The sequence below is a fragment of the Labrus mixtus genome, chromosome 11, assembly GCF_963584025.1.
Source record: "Labrus mixtus chromosome 11, fLabMix1.1, whole genome shotgun sequence".
Lineage (NCBI taxonomy): Eukaryota > Metazoa > Chordata > Actinopteri > Labriformes > Labridae > Labrus > Labrus mixtus.
The window spans coordinates 22,313,132-22,338,034 of record NC_083622.1 but is presented as its reverse complement, the minus strand read 5'-3'; the positions used below and the strand labels follow the sequence as shown (position 1 = coordinate 22,338,034).

Below are 24,903 nucleotides of genomic sequence, written 5' to 3'. Positions count from 1 at the left end.
TACAGGTCAAGCACTCGATCGTTACTCATCACTGACAGCTGCGTGAAAAAAAAAGACAACAGGAGGAGGATTTGGGGATATGGTCCTAGGGTTGGTTTGTTGGTTAGAAATTGGAAGACACAGACACCATATACATAGAGAACCACCTAAACCTATTATGATGGCGTTAAGGGGCTAGTATTTACGGCATCATCTGGTGTATTTTTCATTGCAATGTTTCCTGGCTTTGGCAGTTTTCTTCACAACTCCTGAAAACAAAAGTGAAGTGGGAGTAAAAAGTGTAAAACGTGTAAAAGGTCAGAGGAAGTTGATTTTATTAACAGTGATTGTCCATTTAATTATAGAAAGGTCATGTTGAGATGAGTGCATGAGCTGTGTGAAGTACAAATGCTAATCATGATGGACAATATGCTAAAATTGGCATTAAATAGAAATGACCTTGTGGGGGTGATTACACAGCCACTCAAGGCAACACAGGTTTATTGCACAAATGTTGTTCATAAAGAGCATATGGGAAGTCTTTAACACTCTGACACAGCAGGACATTTTCTCCTGTTGTTTAAATCACTATAAATTGTATCTTGTTGGCTCTTAATAACAATAATCAATATCCTGAATCTGCTTAAAGTTCACGTTCCACAATCGTTGAGTTCAGTCCATTGATGGAAATGCAATAAAAATATGGTTTAATGAATTTAAATACTTTTGATTTCCCCTAATAAATTACAGCCTTTTTTAAAAATATTTTACAGAACTCTTGGGATTTTTTTAAAGGGGCTTGGAGCACAGGCATAAGGCATCATTCAAATTCACTGATAAGTACATTGGAACCACCTTGGCGGCTCTGTGGTGGGCGGATTTTGAAACCTTTTAAAGCTGTCTAGACAGATTTTATTGACTGATTATATCCATTAGCAGATGACCTGCAGACTGTCTTCATCTAATTCTAACTTTTTGACGGACTAGATCATGACATTTTCATCTCAGTTTGCTTCATCTTTAAGTGATTACCTATTATTGAAAAACGTTGGACTTAGTCTGTTTTTTGTCATATTTTAGATGCTAATGGAAACTCAACAAGAGCCTGGTTTCAGGAGCTGTTAGGTCATTATTATGAGCTACCAAATGTGTTTAATGAATGTCTGTGGAATAATAAGAATACTTGTTTTTTTAATAAGCAAATATATGAAAAGTATGGTAAAGGTCAAACACAATCACATCATTGCTTGAAGTGGAAAGAATGACTGTTTTGTGAATGATGACAAACTTTTATTCCTCTGTCCCAAAGTGTTTCTCGTTCTTTACCTGTGAAACATTGGAGCTTGAAATGATCCGTAATAGTGGTGTGGAAACGATCTATATCTTTTTGGCTTATTTAAACAAACACATGTTTGCAAACATACAGTTTCATTTTTTTCTCTCAAGTTTAACCTTTCAGCCAGACAATCCCCATGCCACGGCAAAAAGAAATAATCTCGCAGAAACCTGAGGGCGTTTGAGTTAGATCCTATTTACTATTATCAGCATCTTTTATTTTTTCACATTTATGTGTAAAACAGTCACAGGAACTCGCAACTATGAATTTTGAAATGTAAACCAAATGGTTAAATTTGACAGGAAAGACTGCTATTTGAGGGAGCTCACAAAGATAAAGGTAGCTGAGAGAGCTTCCGTAATAATACATAGCATGCACCTGACTTCTCACTGAATCTAACAATGTGAAGTATTACAAATAATAAAAGAAAATATTGAAAGAGTTGGGGGAGCTGCATCAGCAAATGATTGCATGAGCTTCATCTGCAGACTTACAGTCAAGGTGTGAGGCTTTAATCTCTGAGCCACACACTGAGCTGGATGAAGGTGATTGGATGTGACATTGGGTATTTATTATAAATAGCTGAAGCCATTCAGACATTAAGAACCTACATTTCATGTTTCTCTACACTAACTAGCCTCATTCGTGTAATGATAAGAAGAATAAAGGAGGCAAAATGTGAATTGTTATTAATTAAAAATCTTGTGCATCTTAATTTTGTAGTGTTACTCAAAATATTGTCTTAATTAAAAGAAAGAGAAAAGCAATATAATTCTTTTGGGTTAAAAAAGGGCAAGAACATAAGTCAAGAATTTAGGGTCTTTTGATCAAGTGGTTTCTTTTGGTCTGTCTTCTGCCAGGTCGGGCCATCAAACATGTGAAGGAGACGATTTTCACCCCAGAGGCCGGAGCTAGAAGGGGCGTCCCTAAAGTCCTGGTTGTTCTCACTGACGGACGCTCGCAGGACGATGTCAACAAAGTGTCCAAGGAGATGCAGATGGATGGTTTGTATATAAATCCAGAAACAGAAGCAACATCTTTGGTTGTTGTCATAATTCATTGATTTTCAAATTGCTTATAAGTTGTGTTTGTCGATCCAGTAAACGCAAGAAGCAGGACATAACTTCTTGTTCACTTCTCATTCTAGGATGCTTTTATGCTGCAAATCATATTTTATTGTTAAGGACGTCAGACACTCCCTACAATGTGTTACATCACTCTCCTTAATCCTCTCCATTGACTCTGAACTTGAAATTAGTTTTCTTGTCTAATTCAATTCTCAGGCTATATTATCTTTGCCATTGGCTTTGCGGACGCCGACTACGGGGAGCTGGTGAATATCGCCAGTAAGCCGAGTGACAGACACGTCTTCTTTGTGGACGATTTGGATGCGGTGAAGAAAATAGAAGAGCAGCTCATTACTTTTGTCTGTGAGGCTGCGACTGCAAGTGAGTAACAGCAGCCAATGTTTTAAACAAAGGGAGGGTAAGAGGGGGGAGGGTCAAATAGTGAAATGACAAACACATTGTGAATAAAGAGGCAAGAAGAAGATTGAAAAAAGGACTCCCGATAGTGAAGAGAAGCAAATACATGACTTGAGAAAAGAGGGAAATAAAAATGATTTATTTGATGGTTGTATGTTTAAAGTCTGATTGATGAACTAACACACCTGTTTGTGTCTTTCAGCTTGTCCGTCTGTTTTGATGAGTGGTAACACAATGGCAGGTAAGAGTTGAAAATGACAAGAAGCAACAAAATATACTGTAACACATCGTATAAGACCAGGACTCAAAGCTAATGATGATGACAATAATAACCTAATGGTAGTGTGCCGTGTGGTGGCACTAATGGTTGTGATCCATTCGATCTGCAGAGTCCCTCTGCACCTTTAAGAAAAAGCTAAAGACCCAGCTCTTTCATGAATACCTACTAACTTAATGATGATGGTTTTGATATCATTGATGATGATGATGGTTGTGACGATGGTTTTTGTTTGATAACGACGACTCATAAGATGGTTTCTATACTGATTAGAGCACTCAAGAACTGCCGTCAATGTTGTGCTTTGCCTCTGGTCACTTCCTGTCAGCACCTGTGTGTCCAATCAGACTCAAAGCTGATCGTTTGCTCTTACTGACATTGTTCCCTTTTTTCTCTCTCCTTGCTTGTGTTGTACTTACTCTCTGATGTACGTCGCTTTGGATAAAAGAGTCTGCTAAGTGAATTGTAGAATTGGGATAACAGTGATGACGTGGGGCAAGATGCTGATTGTACTTAAAAAAAAAAATTGTCCTTTGAAGGTTTCCGTATGATGGAGAAGTTTGGACTCGTGGAGAAGGAGTACAGCACGATACCTGGAGTGTCACTGGAGCCCGGCTCATTTAACAGCTTCCCCTGTTACAGACTACACCGAGACGCTCTGGTGTCACAGCCGACGAAGTGAGTACAAACACGTCCACACCAGGGGAGGAATCTGTAACAAATGACCTCTGTTAAAAAAGCATTGTTTGGAAAACTTTTCGTGAAAAGCTGTTTAAGTTGGTAAGTAAATAAAGTGTGCGTTATAGCTGTCATCAGATAACGAGTCATATTTGAGCTTGAGTTGTTGTGACTGTTTAATCTGTTTGAACACTGAGATCAAGACCTCTGATCATGACAGCTGGGAACAAATTACAAACAAAGTCAGATAAGAGGTTTACGTGTCACTTTACAATAATCGTGGCACCAATGTGAAAGTGCCTTCAACCTGCATTCTTTCTAATGGCAGAAGGGAAGAACTGCTCCTGTTGTGTTTGGATTGTGTTTATAGACACACATGATTAAGTTCCTCTCACAACACAGGGGCACACTTATAAGGTTTGCGTTTTAATGCTTAAAGGTAGGGTTGGTCATTTTCGTAAACTAGCATGATTTTGAAAGGAGCATTCCCTCAGTGCTCTGTCTACACCCACCCCCTCCCCTCTGTTCTCCCTCAAAAGCCACGCCCCCTCACTTACATGAGCACTGTTAGACCTCAGCTCATCTCTTGCATTGTGTAGAAACTACATCTTCTGACGTCTCATTCAGCAGTAAGAAAACCCTAAACTTTATCATAATACGTGTAAAAAATAAACCCTGACTATTTTACTACTCACCACGGCCAACGACACGCTCACAGTATAAACTGTAATCGGTGACGCGCTTTGAGTGTGGGCTAGTGCATGCAAGGGGTAGAGAACAAGCAAGGAGACAGGGAGGCATGATTGGCTCATCAAATTGACTTTTCAGTTCAGACATTTATCGAAAGTTTTTACATGTTTACAACTGCTACAGATGACGGATTTTCTTTGTTGCTTTTTCAGAGCACATGAATTATTTCTGTCAGGACCTAAAGACAATTTTAACCAACATTTTAAAAAGTGTAAAAAATGACCAACCCTGCCATTAATGTGTGAAGAATGTCTCATCTGAAGCTTTTTTTTTTACATTTTTTGTAGAAAGTTTATCATATAGTATAATTTGAAAAATAGAAATTTGCTGAAATCACTGAGCAGAAGCAGACTGTTGCAGCTTTCACTAATCCTAATTTCTTTTTTCCAATTAACACAGAATTCAAATTGGCAACTTCAGACCATTCACCTCTTAGCCCTGAAAGGAAAATTACAGAAAATTACCGATTGTTTTCAAAACAATCTCTAACTGTGAAGAACTGTGTCTTCAGTGTCACTTTTAAATGTTTATTTGCCTTTTACCAAAAATTGTCTACAGTATGAAAAGGTAAAACATGAATATGAATCAAATTATAGAAATTGAATGCATCGGTCACCTGTCACACATAAGCTATTTGGTTTCCGGTGAAAACCTGTGAAATCTGTTTCAAGTGTTTATTAAAAAATCAAGGATCAATAATTGATTTTTTTCAAGCTGAACAGTCCCCCACTCAAAAATTAAAGTGAGATTATGATTTATTGTTTTTTTTTCACATATTGATATAAACTGTAGACCCCACAGTATATCCATGAAATCTTCAAAGCTCAAACAGGGCACTTTAAGGAGCATAAAATATTGAAAGGTCAAAGGTTAAGATCATCTATTCATGTTTCACCTTGTGCGTTTAAAGTGGGTTTCTATTTATGATATGATACCTTGTAGTTAACTGACTTCACATCATTAAGAACAATATGAGTGATCCTGTGAGATACTGGAGGTTTAGTCTATAAGCATTCAAGTTAGAAGTACACCTGAGGGAAATATTCCAGTAAAAGAAATGCAGCACTTAACAATGGCATCAAAAAGGCTTCTGCAAAGTCTTTTTTTTTCTGGGATGTTGTCATTTTTGGAGCTTTATTCTTGGTTTTTGCCATCAACCAACTCTTTCCTTTAGCTCTATGCTTTGTGAGTGTTCAGCGGGTGATTTGTGACATCGATGAGCCATCTAAAAAAGTTGAAGCTAAAATCATTTGAACCTGAAGTGCTCTAGGGCAGCTGCACAAAATAAAGGCAAGGCTTTGTGATCAAAAAGAGGCTGGCACTCAAAGACAGTCTCAGGCAGCTCAAAGCACTCTCAAAGCGTTCACTACAGCTGTGAAGAGACACTGTCAGTTTGAAAAAGACACCTAGTGGATACATCCCACACAGTTAACTTCACTATGTGTGTGTGTGTGTGTGTGTGTGTGTGTGTGTACCAGGTACCTCCACCCTGAAGGGTTACCCTCTGACTACACCATTTCTATGATGCTCCGCTTACTCCCTGAGACGCCGCAGGAGCCCTTTGCATTGTGGGAAATTCTGGACAAGGACAATGAGCCACTGGTGGGACTGATCCTGGACAGTGAGTTTGAATCACTTTTTTAGTTTCTATATTTTTTTCTCCTGCCTCAAAACACACCACCGTTTGACCAGAGCAAACACAAACACCAGCGTGTCCAAATAAAAACAGTGAGAGTGCATCACGAAGCAGATTTTAAAAGAGAGGCAGCAGAGAAATACACACCTAGGGCTACATCTTATTTTGTATCAAACATACTGTTACAATAAGGGGAGAATTAATGTCTTGTCTTTCTTGGTTCCTTTTTCATAAATATTTATGCACATTTTAAAAACCGTGCGTACATGTGTCTTTCATTTTTCTTGTGTGGTTTGTTGCTTATTTTGTCCAGCCCATATAGTTCAATGTTGCTATAAAACGTAATCTCTATTCTTAGCCTTTTTACAGCTCAAAGAGCTCCACTTGATGTGAACATCAACCTCTCCTCTCTCTGTCTGCCCGCAGACTCTGGAAAGACCTTGACGTTCTTCAACAACGACTACAAAGGAGACTTCCAGACCGTTACGTTTGATGGAACTGAAATTAAAAAAGTCTTCCACGGCAGCTTCCACAAGGTGAGTCTTTATATGTGTCCTAATGTCCTAGCTTCTTTTTCATGTCTTTCTGATACGGTAAGAGGTTTTGAGCTGCTGGTCCGAATATGTAAGCAGTTTTAAAGAAACACAATTCAGTGGTATATGTGTGTCCAGTTGGTTTTTACAGAAGTAGAACTACCTCAACACCAGTTTCCATTAAGTATCAGGTTCATCAACAAACCTGAAAGTTTTCAAGTGTCCTCATCAGCTGTGTTGACCACTGCAGAGCATCAGGGGAAAGAGGGAGAAGTTTTTCTTGCAGTCCAGATGAAGAGACAGAAATAAGGACGACTGACTTTTTTGAATCTGTGGAGCTTGTTGTGTGGTTTTTCCAGTATAGCTCTGAGGCTGGATTTTTCTTCTCTTGACCTGTCAACACTGCTGTGGTGAGTGCGTGTGTGTGTGTGTGTGTGTGTGTGTGTGTGTGTGTGTGTGTGTGTGTGTGTGTGTGTGTGTGTGTGTGTGTGTGTGTGTGTGTGTGTGTGTGTGTGTGTGTGTGTGTGTGGTGATGGCCCTGCTCCCTCATCTGTCTCTCCCTCCTACTCTCCCACTGCTTTTCCATTTCACTATATTTTTTAAACTTGTGGAGTGTACGGAGTGGGAGTGAAACTGCAGATTTCATCACCCTTTAAAAACCTCTGTGTGTTATCCCATGAGAAAGTTGCAGTGGACTGTAGTCATTAATTTGGACATTCAGCACAGTTTTCACGAAGTGATGAACTTTTTGTTTTGGCAATCTTGAGATGTAATCTAAAAGTATCTTAAATCACATTGTACAGACATCATTATCACAAGATAAAAACGTCGGTATTTGCTTCTTCCCATGGTTTTGGATGCCACCATTGTTTCCTGTTGACCTCAGACAGGCGGACCACCAGAGGAGATATCAATTTTTCTTCCAACTGATTCTCTGACAGCAACATTTCAAAATGTCCATCAATCACCAGGAAATATTTGTATGTAAATTGTGTTGCATCAGATTAGTCAGACTGAATGGAAATGGCTAAATGTTGATGACATTCCCGTAATAAAAGGCAATTTTCTGCTCACTTGAGACGAGAGTAGTTTGAGAAAATATAAATTATGGAATAAATTGTGATGAAAATGCACGTCCTGAATAAATAATGACAGGGATTTAGCCCCTACTGAGAGAGTGAATTAGAAAAACACATTGCAAAACGCTTTGGCTTTTTGGCTTTAAATATCAACAACATTAGGCGAATGATAACAGCCTGCTGGATGATAATCCATGCTTTCCTTTTTGGAGTCGTGTTCTTTGAATTAACCTCACTGTTTAGTACAGTAGCTGTGTTTACTTCAGCAGAGGTGATGGAAATGGACTTTTGCATTTAATGTTTTTATATATTTTTTTAAGAGTGCTGAAGTCTTTATCAAGTCAGTATTGTGATTTGCAGTGAAGCTGCTTCTGTGTACCTTCTGCTCGAGAGTCTCTGTGGATTTCTGATGAAAGCTAACAAATACCAGCCCACCGACTCTGCCTGTCTCTCTTTGTCAAAATGTTCAAAATGTCAGTGAGAAGCTGTCCGTCCTTCTAGCTTTGCCTTTTGTTTCTCTCCATTGTTTTCAGTTTTTTTTTTCCTGCTGGAGAACATGACAGTGTTGAGAGAGGGGACAGATGCCGGAGACTGCCGAGCAAGAGGAAGTGTTTGTCTCTGTTTAGACAGGATGACAAGTGAATAAGAGGAGTGTCCACGTGCGTGTGCATGTTTGTGTGTCTGTTGTAAAGGGATTACCATATGAAGACACCTCGTGTGAAAGCAGGAATACCCAGCAGGATCTGTCATGGCTCAGCAAAGCACCCACACACATAAACACACTGAGAGAAACACAAAAAAATCATGAAAAGGTGAGGAGGGAGAGAGGAGAGAGGAGGATGACATAGATATAGCAGTGAGCCTGAGACACAAAGGGAAAAGGTGAGATAAAAATATACTGAGACACAAAATTAAAGAAAGCTGTCTAAAATAAAGCCTACAACTCAAAATCAAATTCAAAAGTCTCAGAATAATATTTCCTGCTCTCACAAAATCATAAAACGAGTCATTAAAATGCTAGAGGAAAATTGATGTCAGTCTTATGTGCTGAAAAAAATCAACATCAGGAGATAACTTTCAGCCGTGAGTTTGGAGCTTTCTGGCTTATAACAATCCACTGTGTTTCACAGAATGTAATCCTAAATTCACCAATTTGCTTGCGAATAAATGATTATTATAAAGCTGTTTTCATAAATGGTTTTTAGCTCTTTGGCAAGAAGAAGAAGACATGATTACAGAGAAAGAAAGGCAGCCACTGAAAAGGAATGTGTCCGTTGAAAGAAGAGATTTGGGCCGACTGAAGCTCAGTTTGTTTGTTGGTGGAGTGAATGAAAAAGATGTGATATAGCATGCGGTTCACAGAAATCTGGAGCTTGGATTGGTTTTTTCTGTTGATCAACAACATAATAAGTTTAGATTTTAAACAAAAAAAAACATTTGAGCGTAAAATTTGCAAACCTTTTTCTTTTCACTGACATGAGATTTGAGGATTTTATGGAGTTCATTTCTAAGGCGTTTGAAATGTTTGTCCCAGAGCGATAAGCTTATCACAGTTATCTGGATCATGGCTTTAAGAAAGTGATGAAGCAGGGGGGATTAGACTTGGATGAAACAATGATGGGACTTACTGGATACCTGGACAGAAAAATGTGGACAAGAACTAAATCTAGTAGGCTCTCAGGCATCCTGGTCAAGCTTCGAATTCACTGAAAGTGACGTAAACACCTTGATGGGAGTTCCTACCTACCTATTTTCATAAATGATCCCGCAAAGCTTAAAGCTCAGAGTTGGCGGTTCTTGCAATTGAAGAACAACAGAGTTTTAATTTTGTAAGGGTATAAATTTGAAATGTGCAACATCAAAGATACTGAAGCTCTGTCTGTGTTTTGGAATGAAAAGTAATTTGGCTTATGTATGAAAATTGATAAGAGAAGAACCTTGATAAATAAAACGGAACCACCTGCAGAGAGAGATATAAAGCAATACGATTTTTCACAACTTTTCTTTTTTTTGATTCGTTAGACAGCAGAGACATTAGAAAACACAACAGCATGTGAGGTATATTCATCATGTGTTGGTTATATGGTAATCTGTGGATGGGGCTTGTAGTTTATTTATGACCTCGAGCAGCAGAGTGAATAAACATGGTGCTACTTTTAACATTTAAATGTTTACTAGGGCTGTCAGCATTAATTAAGGTAAGCCTCTGAAGTGTCTCCCTGTAGTCACACTGATGGAAAAGAATGACACTGCTGCATCTTTGAAAAAACTCTTCAACATGCCACTTATTTACAGTTCCTTTTAGCTATTTTCATTTAGTTTTTGATGCGTAACGAGTTTCTTTTTTATATGGTTAGGTTAATGGTGTAACCTTCGATCTAAAAGAAGGTCTTTAGTTTATTTCAAAATAAAATCAGGGTTGAATTCAAATAGAAAGTAAAGTAGTCTCGGATAAAGACATGCAAAATTATGAAATCTGGACTGTGGTATAACTGCATGTAGTGAAAGGTGCATTTTATTAATTTCCTATTGATAAGTCTATGAAGTGAATTATGCTAAAGGTGAGAATATAACTCCACTAACAATAAACAGCAACTTTTCTGATGCTGGTCTGAATTTTCGCATATTATAAGCTCAAGATGAAAACTGAGAGAGTTGTTTAGAAAAGCCCATTTTCAAGAATAAACTTTCTCAAGACTCAAAAAAAGGTCTGAATATCTGGAGGAATGAATACAAGAACAAGCTAGCCTAAAGGACACACAACACAAACACACACATACACACATACAAAGAGAAATATTAACATTTATATACCATAGAGTAGACCTTTCATTGTCCTATTCTCTTACCCCCCCCATTTGGACCTAAACTGCAACCTCTTAATATCACTGTATATGGACCAAATGCCCTTACCTCAGAGGATTTTGAGCTTTTATATTTCAAAGTATAACACACACTCACACACACACACACACACACACACACACACACACACACACACACGCACACACACATTAGCAAGGTGCAGCTAATGTGGAGTTAGACAAAGTTCATATTCGGGTGTCAGAGCCCGTTTCTCTGCAGACGTCTGGAAGGCTGCTTTATAATGACTTTCTGTTCTCATCCTTCAATCTGCACACTTCACTGGGCACAGTGTGTGTGTGTGTGTGTGTGTGTGTGTGTGTGTATGTGTGTGTGTGTGTGTGTGTGTGTGTGTGTGTGTGTGTGTGTGTGTGTGTGTGTGTGTGTGTGTGAGTTCATGGCATCAGCATTGGTTTTCTCTAAGAAGAGAGTTTGAGCTCAGACGGCTCGAGAGGAAAGGCCAATTTATGTGCTTTTCGCCTGCATTTGTAACAACCCAACATAAGCAAAGGAACCAATTTCCACGGTGATTAGTCAGTTAAAAGGTGTTTTGTTGTTGTTAGTACACATGGACACAAGAGGAAGTCCAATGTTTTGTTATACAGACAAAACAAGGATTTACTTTTTTGATGATATGCAATACATCACCTGTAAACTGTTGCTGTTCGTGGGTCAGAAGACTATCACACTTTAGTCACAAGTCTTTATCTACCTTATTTTCTTTCTCCCTTACAGCTCCATGTGACCATCAGCAAAACATCCGTGAAAGTGGTGTTAGATTGTTCTGTGGCTGGGGAGAAACCCATCAACGCTGCTGGTAACATCACCACCGACGGAGTGGAGATACTGGGACGGATGGTTCGATCTCGAGGCAGTCAGGACAACTCTGCTCCGGTGAGTATCAGATCCTGTCTGCTTCTTTGTTTGGTAAACTCTGAATATAGTGTGATTTAGAGGGGGGATCCCCCAAACGAGGAGAATAAAAAGGTCATCAGAGCAGTAAAATCAAGCAGAGGATGCAACACCAAGACAAAAATGTATTTTACAATTTGATTCAGGTACTCCTTAAAATAAAAAATTTTTATTGATATTTTTACCCCATCATATCAAGCTGGTTTAATGTACAGAAAGAGAGAGCATGAATACGAACCTTCTTTGATCAAGTCACATTCACCTTGCTGGTTATAATCGTCCATTGTGCATTGATGGCAATGACCAAAAAATGAGGAGTTTGCGTGAACCGTTGTGGTCTTTTATGAGATCCAAAAGCCATTCCATTTTGTCGCTCAGTGGGTGTTAACTTTATTTACTGCATATTGAGATGCACAAAGTGCTGTACAAATAATTTGCTGTCTCTCCTGCATCCATTAAGAAGCTCAAGCAAACGGAAATAAAATGAATATTGGCTCACACACACAAGCAAGTGAGGAGGTGAGATATCCGAGGCCCACTGAGAGCTGCTATTATTAAATTTATACTTCCTATCTGCTACCAAAGAAAAGAATCATCTGAAACATGCTGGGAGAAGAGCTTTATATGAAGGATTAGAAAGAAAAAAGTGACATTTTCTGTGCTCATTATCAGATTGGCCTTTATAGACCATTAGAGGAGGAGGTTGTTAATTTAGAAACGAGTCTCCAGTATTGAAAAATGAAACCGGAATCGAAGCCTTTTCTAGAAATTCTTACTTGAAGCCTTGACATTGTTCAGCTTATTTAGTTTTAATGTTTGTTGCTACAAGTTCCACAGAAGCAACATGTCTCATTATTAACAAACAATAAGGTGGACAGTCCTAATAACCAAAGATCTTAAGAGTTATTAGTCAATGAGATGATTGATAGGAGTGCAACAGTAACAGAACATCAGCACTCACAAGTTAAGTCATATAATGTCAGTCATGTCATTTACTCCAGGTTCCAAACAGATCAAAGTTATTCTGTATTTTAAGGTTTTTAGTTTTGGTTCCACTTTTACTGAGTCTTTGAAAATGACCCTATCTGTTCCTAAAAAAATACATACATGACATCACTCAGTGAAGATGAAATCTAATTACAACAAGTTTTATACTGTATTTGTTTCCATTAGTGTTGTAGTTCTCAAAATCGGTCTTGGTCTCAAGACCACTTTTTGAAGGTTTCAGTCTCATCTGGGAATCAGGAGCATTTTTAATCCGTCTTTGTCTCAGTCACAGACTGGGCTGAGTCCGAATTTTAAATCAAGACCGGTCAAGACCACCGACAGGCTATTTTTCCAAGTCATCACTGTGATTAAGAAAGATAACGCCTCTTTATAAAAGAAAAAATAACATCAATTCATTTGTATTTTGATTTATACGGCTGCAACCTTCCCGGTGTTACGGTGTAAGTGAGTAACAAGCCCGCGTCACACGATTATGATTTTTCATTGATATTAATGGTATTGGTCTCGTCTCGTTCTCGTTCTCGTTCTCGCCCCTGACTTGGTTTTGGTCTTGACTGGGTCTCAATCCCCAAATGTCTTGGTCTTGTCTCGGAGCACTCTGGTCTTGTTCTTGGTTAGTGTGGTCTTGACTACAACACAGGAGACTTCACTTCAATCAAGAATTGAACTATTATGACCTGTTTAGAAGTTCTACAAAATTTGAGGTGTCTTTGTGATATCTAAATGTTGTAACATTGATAAAGGTCTTTGTTGAAGTTTATAGTATTAAAAATCCCATCTGGTGTCTGGATGGTTAAAAGTGTAGAAACTGGAATCTGCCCTTCTCAGGACATAAATATAATTCGTCAGAATCTTTTTCATAGATCTTGTTGATGAACTTAAAACTTTGGATGAATCAGACATGAGCACATGACCTAATTTATTGCCTGGTTTATAGTTATAGTCTAGGGAAGCCTCAGAACATGAATTTTGTCTGGAGAAGCTGTCAGCCAGACTTTGTGTATCTATTTCCTGGCTCTTTTCCGCTGGTCATTAAGCAGAACAACTGTCGCCACTCTTCTTCCTTATGAACCCAAAACCCTCATAACTTCAAAACCGCACTGTTGTTATCTTTCCCATTTACTTGTCTACATCGACAAACATGCTAACTTCTTTAGTCATGACGTTATTAATGGAATTGGTTTGTGTGTGCACGTTTACAGTTCCAGCTCCAGATGTTTGACATCATCTGCAGTACCTCCTGGGCCAGCAGAGATAAGTGCTGCGAGCTGCCAGCATTGGTAAGAAACTAACACAGGCCAATACAACCTGACGCATACATGCTCACACACTTTTATACATGAATTTCTCCCCACTGTCCTCCTTGAATGTGCCATAGTTTAGGGCTACGACTGATACAGCTTTAGAAAACAAGAGTGATAATTGTGGATACAAACACATACGGTCAGACAAATTTATAATGATATTTATGATAAAGAAATGCACATAAGCATCTCAAGAATTTTCTTTCTCTTATGTACTATTCTAGGCTATATCACGTAAGAGCACCAATCACCAGTGTCCATGTTTTTTCTTCTTCTGAATACACAGCCCAATCCCTCCACTGTGTGTCTTTCTGTGTGCTTTCAGAGAGTGGAGGAGCAGTGTCCCGCCATGCCTCATGCCTGTACCTGCTCCCAGGACAGCAAAGGACCTCCAGGACCTTCTGGACCTCCTGTAAGAGCTCACTAAATTCTTTCATGTAATTACATTATCAGACTCTTGTGCCTCAATCCAGAATGAAGAGCATCTTGTTCAGTCTGTTTTTGTCTTTGTTTTTGCGTCTCTGTCTTTCCACAGACATGTGTAGAACTCTTCACGGATATCTCCCATCTTCTCTCTTTATTTGTTTTTCCCCTCTGTCTCTATAAAACATGGTAATTTATGGTATTCATATTGCAATACAATCATTAAGAGACTTTCTCCTTCAGAGTTTACCTCATATATCACTGATCTCCTCACTACCTTTGACTGTCTAGACAGTCCTTCAAAAATGTAAGGTTTATTCCAGTAAAAAGGGAATTGTTTTTTTTGTTTTTGAATTTTAAAAAAAAAGTGCTGTAAAATGCACAGTAGTAAGTTTTTAGAACATAGACAAAAACACAAATGAGATGCTTGGCCATTCTGGTGTCAATTAAAACAGAAGAGACTAAATATTATTTGCTTAACGTTATGGACAGAGGATTAGTCAGCATCATTTCTGCACGACACCATTTTTAATCTAATACACCTTGTTCAACAGAACAGAAACGAAATAACGGCATCGCCATTGTTTTTTCTCAGTCTTGGAAATGAAATAAACGTCTTCCACATAGTCAGGCAGTTAAAGTGCACCCTAACATGATTGTATCACAGAGCACAGTGCCACATTTATCTCTTGTTTTGAGTGTGCGTGTAATCCGCACGTGGCTGTAGGAATGACCACCAAAGATGTTGTCAGTGAAGTCACCGTAAAGTTTCTCTTCGGTTGTTTTAAGTGCTTTAACTGTACATTCAACCAGATCACGCCTGCCCAGGAAACATCCTGTTTCTGCAAACTGCAAAATCCTCTTAAGGGAAGCCACCCTGAGATCTGTGATATAATGTTAAGTGATAAAACTCCACATTTCAATACAGCCTAATATTGTTCCCAGCCAAAGGCTCATTCATTAAAACATTGAATAACACGTTTAAAAAAAATGTAATTTGATTTTTATCAAAGCTGATATTGTTTTAATGAAACCTGTGAAATATAGAATAAGATATCTTTGTTTGTTTCTTTGGGGTTTCAGCATGTTAGAGAGAGAAGGGATGAGCTTGTAGAAAAGTTGTATTCGTCTCACGCAGCAGCAGGTACGACCTGACAGAGGCTGAGAGATGAGACCAAGTAAATGAGCTCAATTACAGCCTGAGACTTCAATCTATATTCTTTTTCTTTCTTTCTTTCTTTCTTTCTTTCTTTCTTTCTTTCTTTCTTTCTTTCTTTTCTACATTTTTATTTATTTAAATTTCTTCTTTTGACCCATCACAAGATCTGTTTTTCTCTCATTTTCTCTATCTTCTTGAGTTCTTTTCTTTATCTCCCTTGTTGGATGGTATGGGCGAGGGCATGAGAGAGGAGTAGATGAAAATCTGTAAAGTTCAAGAAAGAAATTGTACGGCTATTCCATTTATCAAAGCCGATAGCAATCCCAACTATTTTCCGCCTGGTTAAATGAGCCGACTTAGGGACGTGTCTTTTTTTCGGTCTGTCTTTACTGTTTTTATTTGTAATGCCTTTACATTATGTGGAGACAGCTAATGGAAAAGTAGAAAAAAAAAGGTGCTACAAATGTTTTCTTCTTCGAATAAGATAAATCTCTAGTTAATTAGAGAATGGAGTGTTTGATTTGGAAACACATTTTCTCTCCTCTCTATACTGCTTCCATCTCTCTTTCACTCTCTCATTCTCCTGCTATCTCTCTCTCTCAGATCAATAGTTGTACTGTACAGCTTTCAACTTTTTCATAATTGTTCTCTTTTTTTTCTTTTTTTCTTTACCTCCACTTCACCCAAATGCCTGAGGCTCTTCTTCTCTTTCTCTTTTTTTATTATCATTTAATGCCTCTCTGTGCCCGTGTCTGTCTCTTTGTCTGTGTCTGTTTCTCTCGCTGGCATCAAATGGGCTCCTTATGTCACATTCTGACTGCAGCGTATGGGCATAGATGAATGGTTTAATGGCAAATCATAGCTATTTTGTGCTGAAACTGCAAAGTATATCCAGTTCGGTTTTGAAAAAGGAAGAAACAGCAATGACATTCCCCTTGTTAATTCAACATAACGGATGTTGAGGCCATACATTTTTGTTACATCCCCAGGGAAACTTTCAAAATCCTATCAGACTGTGAAAACAGAGAGTACCAGTGTAAATAAAAGATGTGTACAGAATTTTGGGGTTTTTTTCCTCTGAGATTTTGTGCAGTCTGATAAACCAAGGAGTGTGAGGAAAGCTAGATAAATAGCTGAATCTGTGGACGCATGAGATGCATGTTTGAACAGTCTATGGTTTGAACACCCAGACTGCCGTGAAAAGACAACTGGAGGCCGTAGAAGCTGCAGAGTTAAAAAGGATTTAGAAACAAGAGTAGCTGACATCCAATCAGAGAGATTATAAAAGCTAAAAACATCCATTTTACAGGTTACTTGTTCGTTGGGTTTATTAATATGCACTTAAATCTCTATCTACACAGAGCAGACAGCGTTTTGGCAGTCTGAATTATAGCTCCAGCAGAAGTCTGCTCTCATACAGTCTTCATCCAAAAACCCTGTTGTGCTTTTCTCTCTCAAAGTAATTTCTGTGTTTGTGTTTTCTGTCAGACGCATGTCTCTTCCTGTCTCGCGCAGCAGCAGGTCTCTTCAGTTTTGTAAATCTTTGAGTCATGTTTGCAAAAATATTGATTGCTCAAACTGAATTGCAATCTGTGCCGCCTGATTTGGCACAGACTCGGCTCAATACCGAACATCATTCAGCAATCAGTCTGACATTATGAAAAACAAGACAAGCGCTGCCTGCCATCTCCGTTTGTTCAAATTGAATTGTGCCCATGCTGTTTGAGAGCCAAGTGTTTGTTTAAAAAATGTAAATTTGCCTTTGGCATCAAGTCACTCAGTCAAACAGTAATATCAGTGTGTGTGTGTGTGTGTGTGTGTGTGTGTGTGTGCGTGTGTGTGTGTGTGTGTGTGTGTGTGTGTGTGTGTGTTTGTGTGTGTGTGTGTTTGGGGGGGGCGGACTTAAAGCCCCATGAAAAATTCAAATACAATTTGTATTTTTTTTTCATTTGTATTGTTGCTTTTTGAAAATGATTTCAGTTTCTCTGCAGGTCTTCAAAAAAAATCAAACAAGTGGAAGGCTCCTGTTGTTTTGCATTTATCCATTAAAAACAACCTGCAGAGACAAATTGATGGCTGGGCGTTCATAATCAACCATTTTGAATCACACATGAATTCTTCCCCGAACATGACTTTACTGTAGCAAAGTACTGCAGGTTGAGATTCAAAAAGGTTCCTTTTTGATTTCTTGCTCCTCATAGGAGGAAAGTAAAGGATCATTTCTGCCTATATTCTTCTATATTTCAATTCTTAGGTAACATGTGTTTTAAAGACAGTTATTTGTTGCAGTAGTTATACCTGCCTGTAAGCCTGTTCCTGCATCACTCCACTGTTGATGGACACGGACTGTCAAAGATGCATTTCAGTTTAGCTACAGCTTACACGAGGCTTCTTAGTCAGAGCGGGTTTCTTCATGCTGGCTGTCATCTATGGGTTTATTGCTGGCTCTGTGAACCACCAAGTGTTGTTTCACAGCGAGGAAATACAGACAAGAAAAAAAGACAAAGAGGAAGTTTTGTACTGAGAATGCCGGTTCAGGCAGGAGGAATCATTATAGCAAACATTTCACGCTGATGGGCATGTGACTTTTATAATAAGCTAGATATGAAATGTCAGAACCAATCCTTCAGCAGGTGTAGCAGAAAAGTGTAAACAGGCCTCATAAACACCACGTTTAGCTGTTTAATTCATTCATGTTTGTGATGAAGATTAACATATTATGGCAGTGTTATTTCTACAAGCTCCTGAGAGGTGAAGCAAACCAACAAACTTCATTGGTTTTAAATTGAGTCAATGTTTCAATAGGACTGACCTCTCTCTAAAACCACATTAGTTTGTCTCCCCTCATAATCCTCTTTCATCCTCTCTAAAAACATCCTCCCGTCCCCTCTGGCTTAATCCTGTAGGAACTACCTCATTAGCCCTCTTCCCCAGGGGAGACTTTTTAAAGCAAACATAGGAAGTGGGTGCTTCCCAAATGGACCAATAATCAACAGATATGTTCAGTGTCCCCAGATAAACCTTGAGGATGTGAGGGGATCGGCCCCGAGGTTAACAGACTCAAACTCCTGCTGCTGCTCACAGATGCAGCATAATGAGGTGCAGCTCAGGGGACCCTGATCACTGTTTGCATCTATCAACGCATTCATGACGAACACCAGTCGACCTGTGCTTTAAAAGACTTTCATACTTTAAAGGGAGTCTACTGTATACTCCTCAGATGTTGGTTTCTTTGCCGTAGCTCCTCCTAAGCACACAGCTGGCAGACATTGATGTTTTATGCTGATTTGACAGTGTGTGTTTTTTGGTATGTTTCAGGGAGGTCCAGGCATAAGAGGAGCCCGAGGAGACAGAGGAGAGCCAGGAGTGACGGTCAGTTTAAATGCACCCTGATTTATTCTTCATCAGAACATTATGAGGTTCAAACACGACCTAGCTTGCATCGCATATGTGGTTGAGTCATATTCTCCAAATTGTGGTAGAAAAAGCACCCTACCAGTTTGTGCTGGTGGACTTGATTTTGCAGTGGAACATTACTTCTCCTGTGCTTTGGCAAAAATAAATAAAGAATTACTGTTTGTGTTTGCAATGTTCGCACTCAGCAGCAACCCCACACTTCTTCAAGAAAGGCAGCTTGACTGTGATTTATTTTTAAAACTTGGACAATGAATTGCAGTATGTACAAACAGAAACAGGCACTTTTGAAAATGATGACCGAGAATCAGTCGTCCGCGTTGATGGCCCAACACCTGTTGCTTTTACTAACATTTCTATCATGTTGTGCATCCATACAAAGAAACCTATGCTGTCTATTTTTTTTCATTTGCAGTATTTTCTGCAGACAACCAGTTTGAAAGAAGTCCATCAGCTTACTGTGGCACATACTGGTGTTGTGTGGATCGAACATATTTCCAAAACATTGCTAAACATTGCTATGTGGGTTCAGACTATAACAATCTCTGAAACTGTGTGTCATTGAAGAGCCATACAATTTAACATGCCAGAGTTTGGTCAAAATTGAACTCTCTGTAAGGCTGGCAACAGGAAGTGAATACACCACACCCGCTGCAATAAAAAGGGTGAGACCACTCTTGTTTATAGTAGTACTTATTTACAATCCCAACATGCTGGCCCACACCTCTACCTCCAGGGATCAAATGGTCCTTGTTCTGAAACGGGATTTAGTTGTCTGAGATATATGTCACTGACTCACAAGCAAAGCAGCCCACTCCATCCTCCAGACTGAATGTGAAGCCCTCATGGTCGGACAGAAATTTACATTTTGAAAATCCTTCATCAACATTTTCCAGACTTTTTCATCTTCCTCAGAATAAAGACACGCTCTTATCATCACAGCTGTTAACTTCTGTGTTTTATGGACGCATTTCTAACAAATCCTGTCTTGGACTTGTGGTTGAGTTTGCGTCTGCTTTGGTTCTGCCGAGGCAGTCCGGTCCAAAATGTTACAAACTCTCCAGCTGTGACGGTCGGTACAAAGCCTGATGCTTCTGGAAGTTTCTCAAAAGTCAGATCCCATGGCTGGTATTTAAACTTCTCCTCTTTGAAAGCAGCTGCAGGGGTCCCGCTAGTTTTGCTCAGACACGCAGCGCTGCCACTCAAGAACATGAGTTTGTTTATCTCAGCTATACGACTCTGTTGAGTGACAGTGTGGCGGGTGCATAACATGATGGCCACCCAGAACTTCAATCCGAGCACATCTTACTAGAAGTTCCCAAAAATTGCAACAAAGACAGGAACAGACTCATGCAAGGTTTTTCTAAATGCGGGCCACGTGTGTTATGTTTGATGTGTGTAATTGTGTTAGTTTTGGAGTGTGATGTGGTCTTTCCATCCCCTGGCACACACATACACCGTACGGCACACTTTAATATATTAACATGTGCCTGCCAGTTCACACTCGTCTGTAGCTCGGCAGTATTTGTATGTGTGTAGCTGCAGCCAAGTTTATTTTATTTGGATTGTTCTGTCGTATGAGACCAGCTCCACCATGAATCCTTCTTGTTTTATTCTCACTCATCATTTTGGTTCCATTTCTTGTTATAGTGAAAGCTTTTATAAACGGGAAATTAATTGGTGAGGGGATCAAAATAAACCTCTGTGTAATTTAAATCTCTTTAAAAATCATTAAATATCTTCAAGTGGTTTGGCGCCATCATTGACTGATGTTTATCATGAAGTTAAACATAACTTAACACGTTTCATCCTCTGTTTATTTTGCCTACTTCAATCGTGTATATCAGATCCAGATAGACATGTAGCCAGTGTACGGCATGGTTGAACAGTGAAACCATAAATACAGTGAGAGTGACGATAACTGTGACTACAGCTGCTTCTGAGCAAACAAACTACAAATGCTGTGAGTCTGTGGCTGTTTGCAGGAACTCCTTTAGTCAAGCTCCTAATGCAGGAACCGTCTCTGCAGCTCATACACATGGATCAACATGTTTCTACATCCTTTTCACTTAGAAGATCTCATTATGAAATCAGGAATAATGAGCAGAACAACGCCCAGATGTGATGATGATGTTAAATAGAGATTAGAGATATTACTTTATTATTTATATTAAGTTGGTGCAGTCTTTGGGAAGAGAGTAGAGCATTCATTACCACTGCTAATATACGCTGTACACTTTCACTTGCACATTATGTTTATTTTTCGTTAGAGCTATTCAAATAAAAAAAACACAGATTTAACAATGAATTGTTCTGTTTATCAAATATATGTTTGTTTTTTTAATATTTATGAAAATCTAATAATTTACTATTTCATGTGCTGCACTAGTTCCAATATACAATACATTCTTTTTTTCAAATGATGACCTCTAAAAGAAAGTGTGAAATGTTGATACAAATTTTGTGCAAAGGAAGAAAATAAATCATTGTTTTGTTTTCACAGGGACCTCAGGGGCCGGTGGGAGAGATTGGTCCTCCTGGACCTTCAGGACCACCAGGTCCTCAGGGACCAAATGGTCTCTCTATTCAGGGCCCTCCGGTAAGACTTCGCCTGTGTTTGTATCTGCATATTGTAGTAAAGTATAATGTCACATTTTCTAGAGTGCAAAGTCAAATGAAACTTTTCAGGATTTATTTTAATGTTGAAATTTATAACATGTAAAAATACTCCTATCATAAAAAGTGTAATTTCAGTAATTCTAGGCATTTGCCACAGTTAATTATTAATGAAGCATTAGTAGAAAAATGTGCTGTTTGCCATTTGACTGTGAGTGCAGGTAGGAGTCACAGAATGGGTGCAGTTTTACTTAATAGAGAGCTGTGGACCACATGCCAGTTTAAACTGACACACATCAAAGTCTGCCTCAAATAGACTGCTGAAGCTGTTTTTGGGGACGCGTGGCAGCTCAGCATCGTATTAAGATAACTGATGTTGGTTTTTCCAGTCCTTTGGTAGCTTTCGATGTAGTCACCGAGCCTGAGTTGAAATGACGTTGTTTGTTTTATAGGGAACTGCTGGAGAGAAGGGAGAGAGAGGAGAGATCGGACCAGCCGGACCAATGGTAAGAAATCATTTCTCAAAATAGAAGGACATAGGATTGGCAATCTGCCTGACACGATTCTCTCTCTGTTTTTGTCTCGACCAAATACGCTATAGTATTTGTGTTTTCGAACACGGCTATGTGTGTGACTGTAATTTTAATTTGCTCTCCTTTGTGTGTATCTGTTGCGAATACAAATAAGTAATTCATACATGATCAGAGTGGTGCAGTGAGCCAGCAGCCTCGTAGAAATTCATTTTGAAGGCATTGTTCTGTAACTTTGATTTTGTACAATCATTTGTATTCTGTTTAAACATTCAACTCTCTTTTCTCTTTGACTAGTTTAACATCCTAATACTTAAACAGCATACGCTTAAAACATATTGTAACTCTTCCCAAAAGACATTCTCTCTATTCATTATCTTTCCAGATAACTGCTGCTGATGATCTCCTGTTGAGTCATTTTGGGGATTGGAAAAACAAGTTTGAATCTTAAATCAAAGTAAAAAAAAAGCTTTTCACTTTTAAAGTTGTTTTTCATACATAGTGCTCAAGACAAAGAGCAGTACCTAAAAGCCGGGCTTTAAAAACACGTTACATTTCTAACTAGCTAGCCATGCTTTTAAGCCTTCTTACACTCATTGTTGAACCCAAAGAAATCATTGCCAAAAAAAGTCTGATGTGATATCTTAAAAATGAAAAACTGTATATGACATGGGGCACACTGACCTTTATTTTCACTAATAAATAGTAATGTCCATTATTTGTTCACATGGGATAAAAAGGATCTGTGTGTGTCTGCACTCCTTCTATCAAAATGTATTTCAAATAAGTATAATAAATTAATATGCATATTGATTATACAATTATATTTGTGCTTAAGTTACAGGTTGCTTATACAACCCAAACAACTTGATTTCTGCAGTAGACATTGATCCTCTATTACACTACTTAAACAGGGGCAGTTGAGCTGATTATTTTGAATCCATCAACAACACCAACAAAAATATGTGATTACATTTATCTTTTGTAATATCTGCCCGGCTGTCTCAACATTTGTATTGTATTTCTTATTAAGAAACAAATGTATAGTTACTGTGTAATGACTTTGCTAACATGTTGGGTTACAGCTTCTGCAAACATTTGATACAGGGCCATGAACACATGAATTAAAATTCATACATGTGGCAAATATCTAATGTCTGTATGAAGAGTAGGCTGATTGGCAAAGTTGTTGTTTTTTTAACCTTTTTGAAAAAAAAGTACGAGACCATGAAAGTGACTGGAAGGAGAGGAGGAGGGTTTGGAAAGAGGTATATCTAGCTCTTTGTGTGTGTGTGTGTGTGTGTGTGCATGTGTGTGTGTGTGTGTGTGTGTGTGTGTGTGTGTGTGTGTGTGTGTGTGTGTGTGTGTGTGTGTGTGTGTGTGTGTGCGTGTGTTGCTGACACCCATATTCACATTCACACAAACACAGAGCGGTGTAATGAAATCATTGAGATGAGAATAATCATTACCAGCATCTCTATTATTGGGCACTGAACCAATCAGAGGTGATGATAAATTAATTATACATTTTACTACAGGGAGCTTTCTGCAGCAGCAAGGACAGACTTAATAATAATGGTATGTTTTATTCGTAGCACCTTTCAAAGAAGTGCAGTTTGACTAGTGGACCTCAGGAACAGAGTAACGAGGATGTTGACACCACAGAAGTTCTGTCATAATTGTGTGTAGCAAATGAAAAGCATGATCGTTTTTCATGATGACGAAGAGATGATGACGGGGTAAACATAGATTGTTGATGATAGAAACTCTGATGACACGGACGGGACAGAACAGTTATTGGTGGGCTGTAAGTCTTTCAAAATCAATGATATTTTCATCAAAAAGCATATTAATTATCTATTATCTCCATCAAAAAACAAACAAGAGAGAGGAGAATAGTCTGTGCACTGCCAGTCAGAGAGCAGGAGGCGTTCATGTCAGTGTGTGGAATACAGAGAGAACAGCTGACGTTACAAGTCGTATAACAATGTATTAGCATTTACGAGCTAATGATAGCTTAACAAAGCAGAGATTGACTAAGGTCTGTACGGTTTCAAAACAGACTTTTTTTTTGATCGCAGGAACTTGTTGGAACCCTCCCTCCCTTAATTAGATGTTTTCGGACCAAACAGTTCTGGGGAATTTTTGAAGAGAAACTATCTACTAGGGAGTTCAACACCACATGGGACTTTTTTTTCTGTCTGCATTCGCACCACCATAGTGCTGGGAGAGTACTTACTCTGAAGCATGAGCTAAAATGGTTCCTCTAGAGTTCATAGTTCCTTCGGTGTGGAATTAATAAAAAAGGGGGAAGGGTTCCAACAGTCCAAGAACTATGAAAAAGTTCCTGTGGTCAGAAAACGGCTATTGATGTGCACTGCAGGATCTATGAATTATTTCAGGTCCTAGAAACCCGTTTAGAGAAACCTCTTTAGCTCCTGCTTCAGAGTAGGCACTCTGCCAACACATGGGGGACTTTAAGTGATGTAAGCGCATGATTTTTATAACAATAATATTATGTTTAATATTAATATAACATGTTTAGATTTGTATATAATATCTCCCTAGTGGGTAGACTCTTCAAAAAACTAAAGAACTGATTGACGACTGACAGTATTAAAAATGATGATGTCACCAAACTGTGGAAGTATGTGTGTCAGTATTTTCATCAGTTTGAAGTTAAATTAATTAAAGAAGTGATAGTGAAGAAATATATTATTAATATTGATAATAACTTTTTTATATGGCTTGTTCTTTAAGTTACAAAGTGCTTAACAGTAGAAACAACAAAAAACAAGTAAAAACAAAAACACAAATTGACGAATAATAAAATAATTATAAGGCAATGGAAAACATATTTGAAATGAAAAGAAGATACCTGTGCCCAGTCAAAGGACAAGCACCCCGTAAAGAAATCCCCCGT

General features: G+C 38.6%; 1 protein-coding gene across 2 annotated transcripts in view; it reads left to right on the top strand.

Moving 5' to 3' along the window:
- Positions 1-24,903, top strand: part of col14a1a (collagen, type XIV, alpha 1a) — a 120,022-nt gene that overhangs the window by 73,440 nt on the left and 21,679 nt on the right. For both annotated transcript variants that reach the window (XM_061050940.1, XM_061050941.1), the window contains exons 28-39: positions 2,176-2,319; positions 2,599-2,763; positions 3,002-3,040; positions 3,616-3,754; positions 5,983-6,125; positions 6,567-6,676; positions 11,350-11,508; positions 13,737-13,814; positions 14,164-14,250; positions 18,739-18,792; positions 21,338-21,433; positions 21,903-21,956. In XM_061050940.1, the coding sequence (XP_060906923.1) occupies positions 2,176-2,319; positions 2,599-2,763; positions 3,002-3,040; positions 3,616-3,754; positions 5,983-6,125; positions 6,567-6,676; positions 11,350-11,508; positions 13,737-13,814; positions 14,164-14,250; positions 18,739-18,792; positions 21,338-21,433; positions 21,903-21,956 (1,268 nt within the window). The remainder of the gene's footprint in view (positions 1-2,175; positions 2,320-2,598; positions 2,764-3,001; positions 3,041-3,615; positions 3,755-5,982; positions 6,126-6,566; positions 6,677-11,349; positions 11,509-13,736; positions 13,815-14,163; positions 14,251-18,738; positions 18,793-21,337; positions 21,434-21,902; positions 21,957-24,903) is intronic.